This window comes from Morone saxatilis, unplaced genomic scaffold, assembly GCF_004916995.1.
Source record: "Morone saxatilis isolate NCDOM2014 unplaced genomic scaffold, NCSU_SB_2.0 Contig12, whole genome shotgun sequence".
Taxonomy (NCBI): Eukaryota; Metazoa; Chordata; class Actinopteri; family Moronidae; genus Morone; species Morone saxatilis.
Window position 1 is genome coordinate 7,034,607 of NW_023339674.1, and position 6,465 is coordinate 7,041,071.

General features: G+C 39.3%; 1 protein-coding gene across 1 annotated transcript in view; it reads left to right on the top strand.

Moving 5' to 3' along the window:
• raver2 (ribonucleoprotein, PTB-binding 2) overlaps positions 1-6,465 on the top strand; it is a 68,658-nt gene that overhangs the window by 48,221 nt on the left and 13,972 nt on the right. The window contains exon 5 of the mRNA XM_035653590.1: positions 790-981. Coding sequence (XP_035509483.1) covers positions 790-981 — 192 coding nt within the window. The remainder of the gene's footprint in view (positions 1-789; positions 982-6,465) is intronic.

A 6,465-nucleotide genomic window follows, 5' to 3' on the forward strand; every position in this document is an offset into this window, starting at 1 on the left:
TATCTATCTATCTATCTAATAACAGGGTATAGTTGTTTTTCAAAATGATCAAAAGAGAAGTAACAAGTTGGTAGAGCTGATGACAGATGCCTGGAATGGTTTAGTGAACCATATTTTAACCATTATTAAGTAGTTTTGAATATGTCCTGTGATCTAACTGGAATAGCAAATCAAAGAGAGGAAGCAACCAACATCCGCTCATTTTAATAAGGCACTTGAACAGGGGATCAATCGGCTTGTGTACATAACCATAATAATTATATGAATGTAACCCAAGTAATAATGAGATTATTCTGTGCCCCAGTAAGTCTCCTCAAACTACAGATCTCACAGAGGTAAAGATGAAAATGAAGCTATAAAACAATAGAGGTTTTATTAAACTTTTCTTGGAGCAAAGCTGCGGCTGCAGAAGTAAAAATAATGTTACTGGTTTAATCAAATGGTCAATAAGTGAAGTTTTCTTTGCCCTGAAGCACAAAAGGACCACAGTTCATTGTGTATATATGTGAGGGGTTGAGAGTATAATCAATACCAATTACTTCACTTTGTGATAAAATGTCTGACAAATGACCAAACAGAGGTAATGTTAGTAAAATGTGTGTGGTATAGTGACTCTTTATTGATCTGTTTACTGATGACTTGTCACACAATTTATATGTTTCGTTTCAAATTTAAGCTCAAAATATGCATGTTTTAAACACATATCTATGTACAATATTAAAAAGCTGTATCCTTAATTAAAAAGTAAGATTCGTAATTGAATCCTTATTTCTTTTGTCTCTCTTCCAGCTTGCTCAGGATGAGGGCAGCCCAGTCCGAGGCTTCGGTGTGGTAGAGTACGAGAGTGCAGAGCAGGCGGAGGCTGTACTGATAGAGATGGACCGAACACTGGTAGGAGGACAGGAGGTCCGTCTGTCACTCTGTACCCCCGGCACCTCAGGGAGAAGCACCCTGGCTGCACTCATCGCCGCCCAGGGTATGGTGAGTATGATGCACGCAAGAGCAGCACAAACCCTCATATTAAAGGCACAGACTGTACCCACACATACTGCATATATCCAATACACACCATTAATGTTGTTACAGGCTGTTGGGACATTTTTGTGGAATCCCGGGTTTAGTTGTCAAAAGACTTGCTAATCCACAAATGGTCATCTCAGAGAATATCTGTTTGTTTCTTCACAAATCTACAGAATCACCAGGTAAACACAGTTTAAATCTAAATGTTAGAGTGCAACTATGTCTTTGGGGTCCTCAAGTGGGCTCTCCTCATTGTTAAGTTTTGTTAAAGAGTCTTACGACGCAAGAAGGGATAACCTTCTCTTGTCATTTTTCACTTTCAGAGTCTAATTTCCTAATAGAAGTAAAACATAAGTAAAATATCCAACATGGCAAATAAGGTCTGTTGTAATACATGCCAAAACACAGCTTGCATCCATAGAACCATCAGCAAGGCCAAGAAAATCTCCCATGATGTCGCCCACCCACTGAACAACCAGTACAAACAGCTAAAATAAACCAAGCAAATCATTCATCCAACTTTTATAGTTGTTTTCTAAATAAGGACTCCAAAGCACAATTATTATTTTATAGTTTTTGTATGTGGCCCTAGCGTGTACACAGTTGCAGAGCCTGGTAAATGTTGCTAAATACATTGAACCTTCTTATTTTATGTCATGAAAGGGAATCTTCGTATAAAGTTCAGATATTCACACCTACTTGCTAAAAATCTACACACTGTCTGTGTTGTAGTTCAGTCAGCCAAAGTGATGATAACTTCCCTTACAGGTTTTAGGTGTAAAGCCTGGAGGGGGGTGGTGCTGGTGGGGTTTGTGAAAATAGTATATAAACAGAAGTGAGCGCACAATTATAGCAACATTTTCTGGTGAGCAGTGTAACATCAGAAACAGTGCAAGGCAACATGACTTAATTACACCTTGGAAGGGTTGCATTGTTACTTTGAGTAGAGTTTGTCCTGTGTGAGTATAGCAGCTTGCAGACTTCACTGCATATGTGTAAAGAGCTTATTATACGCAAACCTACCTGAAGAGCTTCCCATGGAGCTGGTAGCTGTTAATGCAGTAAATGCACAGCCATGATAGCTTGCTGTTAGTACATTTCAAAATAACATTTGAAAGAAGTATCTGCATTTAGTAGATCCAAATTTGAGTATGGAGATGGAGAAAAAAAAAAAGACATACATTTTAAAAAACTTTTTAGAAACTTCTTTTAGAATTTGGAAACTAAATTCTCCACAGAAACATTTCCTTGGATATGGAAGTCCACACACTGTTGTGCCAAAACATCAGACTTCCCCCACTTACATATAAGCACACAAACAGGCAGACATGCCCACAGCTACATCTAATTGTGAAGCCAGTGCCAACTGGTTATTGCACATCCAGCGTTCATATATGCTGAGGTTTGACATGGTACACATGCTTGAACAGTCTCTGGTTGAAAAAGTCTTTGTAGCTATGGTATCCCTCCTACACAGTGCTGTGGTAGCAGAGAGACACTGACATGATAATTATAGTTCTATAGACTGATTGGACTCTTCCACTGTCTCCTGCAGCCTGAAATAAACCAAACTCACAGCCCGCGACACAGTATGACACTCATACATACACACACACAGACATTTACATAGATACACACCAACAGACTTAGACTTATGTAAATGTAAATGCAAGTTCCAATCACTTGTGGAATTTGAACAGTACTTGTTAATCTTCCTGGGTACATGGATTTATATGTATTTTTGTACTTACAGGTAGAAAATTTAGATACAAAAGTGTGCAAGCATTTCAAGCTGGGTCTCAATGCTTTTGCAATCAAAATCAGAGTACTGACAAGTTTCTGTGTGTGTGTGTGTGTGTGTCTATGTGTGTCTATACAGGTCCAGAATATTAGATGTTTGTTTTTGTGGAATCTGCACTTAAAAAAATGGGGTTGTCTGCCTCTGTCTCTCTGCGACTCATGTCTTTCCCTCAGAGTGTGTCTGTAGAGAAGAGTAGTGGTAGTTGGGAGAGAAACTAGTGAATGTGCAGTATTTTCAGTGTTGATATTGATGATGTTGATTGATATACCAATCAACTGGTAAATGCTGGTTCTCTTGGTAGTAGGTAAAATGGTATAAAAAAAAGTTTGTCATGTTATTCACAGAAACTCAATTTAAAAAATATATTTTTATATTTGTAATATGTATGAATGCTGATATGCTCATATTGTGAATGCAAAGGAAGGTCATGTAATCAGTGTAATCTCGCTACTGTCTATTTAATGTACAGTGTGTGAGCCACGTGTACATTAAGTAGGTTTTCCCATTTGTTTTAACACAGCTTTACCAGTAAACTGTTATAATCCAATGTTAATTATGGCGCTCATTCGCAATATCAGTAGTAATTTAGTAGTAACAGCCTATAGGCACAAAATAAAACAATGTTGCTCCCATCACAAGGAAATCTTTAATATATTTTCACATGAATTGCAGGTTTATGGTTCATTATGAGTTACCCATAGGCCATGGAAAACCATTACAGCTTGCTATTGTACTCTCATCTGATGATAAATATTTTAGATTTCACTAATTGAGCGTATGGAGGGCCCCAATTAAAAGTCTGTTTGTAATTTCGAAAGACCCTGTCTGCAACACCGAAAAACACAATCTTTCAAGTTTACATTGACCAACACTTGCATGAGCCCTGTAAGGGCGCTATAATTTATTCTATATTCTTAAATTTTAAACTTCTACACTACCACTTTTTACGTTATTCTCAGAGCAAGAATTATCAGGGGCATGTAAAGAGATTGTAGCCTTTAGATGGATGGTTGGAAAATTACAGGTTGAAAAGCAGAGCGGTAACGGTCACCAGGCCTGAATTGCAGCGAACACGATGAAAAGACATTGAGAGAAAAATGTGTCTCTGAATAAATTAGCTGAGGAAGATAAGGCAGACGTGAGGAGGGAAGGCAGACATAAACAGAGTGAAAGAAAAGGGGGGTATTGGTTGACAAAGAGACCAGAAAAGAAGGGAGAAGGAAGAGGTGGAGAGACATGTTGAGCCTGTGAGGAGTTAACATTAGTACCCCAAGGCTCCTTTTTAAGATTATTGCAATGAATATGAGCAGCTGGTAAAAGAAACATCAGACCTTCAGAAAAGAGATCAAGACCTTCTCCTGGCTACAATCCTCCTCTGAGGCAATTCTCTCATTTCTCCAGTTAGTGAATTTGAGTGTGAACGCTGAGGACCAGATGGCCTCCTCCTCCCTCCTCCTTTCTTCTCCCTCTATCCCTTCTCCTTACGTGATACTTCTCGCCTTCCCTTCTTCGCGGCTTCCTTACTTCCCTGTCGGGTGTGTGTGTGTGCGTGTGTCTGTATGTGTGTGTTAGTGCGTGGGAGTGTGGCTGGATTTTGTGCCAGTAGCCAAACAGACTGATGCATGATGACATTTTCTCCAGCAGAAAGAAAAGAGAGAGCTCTCCTCCTCCTCCTCCTCCTCCTCCTGTCCTCCTCCTCCTGTCCTCCTCCTCTCTCTCTTCCCTTGAAAGACGCTGTCAGCTACGACTGGCCTTGTTCAGCACTGACACACACACACACCAATTTTCCTTGCCGTAACACAAACACACATACTGTATGTGCGCACCCGACTTCTCCTCTTCCTTGCTGACAGGCTGGAGTCAGACCTGCTCCATCCCCATCAGTAATGCTCTCTCTTCAGGATGTGACAGGGAGGAAACAAGGTTGACTTGAGCTAGAGTCATGCGGTAGCTCAGGGGCAGACGAAGAGGAAATATCACCATCCTGTTAATGTTGTTTTAAATAGCCGTGTCTTTAGGCCAGCCAGCGAGTACTGCCGCCACACTGTCAGTGCTAAGGAAGATCTACAAGGGCTGCTCCATTCGATTTGACGCAGTCTAATTCGATAGGATTTCATTTAAGTCTGTTGAATTAAATTTTGCAGCGTAATGGGTGATTGAATTCTTATTTGAGAATGAGCCTTAGAGTATGTTTTCCGATTAAAAGCAAGTCAGCAGAGATATGTTTAGTACCAGGAAAATCCAGCTCATGTCAAATGAAATGTAAGCCATGGTATTAACAGGGGAAACACAGAGTAAAACCTCCAGTTCTTGTGTGTTAAGAACAAAATTAAATAGAACACACAGCTACAACAACATTACACAGAGGAACTAAAACCTGTGTAACACCAAAACAGCAGGCTGAAACAAGTGAGCCATGCTAAACATATACTGTAGGCTGACAGGTGGAGGTTGAGCTACAAGACGTGAGTGGTGTTCAGTTGCAATCTGCAATACACTAAATTCTACACACTGGTCCTTTTAAAATAGTTAAGACGCAAACCTTATACTGACCTCAGTTCAGTCAGGGGACCTTTATCATACCTGCTCCTCACTGTCTGTCCCAGTACTATCATCTGTCTAATAAAACTGGCAAAAGAAAATCTTTTAAAAAATGAAAAGAAAGTGAATAGAAACCATAACTTTGCCTTAAAAGTACCTGCAAGACTACAAACATTCTTACACATGATGTGTTTGTACACGGTGTTGAAGTCAAACACAAAAGACAGGATCAAAGCCTAAAATGCTGCATCTTGATCACAGAGATCAATTTCAAACAGAATATTTGACTTAGAAGAAAGACACTTCCGAGCTATATTTGTTACATTGCATCTGTAAGAGTGGAAACTGGTCTAATGCTGAAATGAGCTGGTCTTCCTCCCTTAGACTAGAGTCTATATCCCCTCTCATATTTGGAATCAATCAATTTCTGGGTTTACCAGTCTTATATAATTTGGTTTCACAAAGTTATTTAAAGGTCCTGAAAACTGATTTTCTATCATGAACCTGGGCATCCTCCATAAACGCAGTTTTATCCCAAACAGTTTTGTTATTTCACATTAGATATTTCAGGGTGTTTTTCTCTTTCAGCAATATTTTAATAAAAATCGGATGACAGTTGTCGGGTTGTTTGCTTATGTTGCCAGGCCACTGTCAATCAATTCTGATCCAACCACACACACAGCACTTATGGTCTGTTGTTACACTCAAAAAATACTTTATAATAACAATGTTTTTTTATTTTCTTTTACTAGAAATAGTTTTAATCCATGCTTTTAGAGGCTTTAAAGTCTCACTTGCTTTTCTCTCGGTTTGCACATCGTATACTAAAATGTCACGTCAAGAGTCTGTTGTTTGTACCAACAGTGTGGTTTCTATTATTCAGACTTTAAGATTGCACGATTGCAGCAGATTGCCACAACGTTTACAGAAAAAATGTCCCAAGGTTTTCTCTAAACATGTCGACATGTAAAATTGGCAGAGAACTTATGAATTAGTGTGTCTGAAAGGTGGCCTCTACTTTTCCCTTCCAACTCTTCGTCTGCCTTGTTTTTCACATTTATTTTCACACATCTCCATTTCCTCCTCCCGCTCCTGTTTCTCAA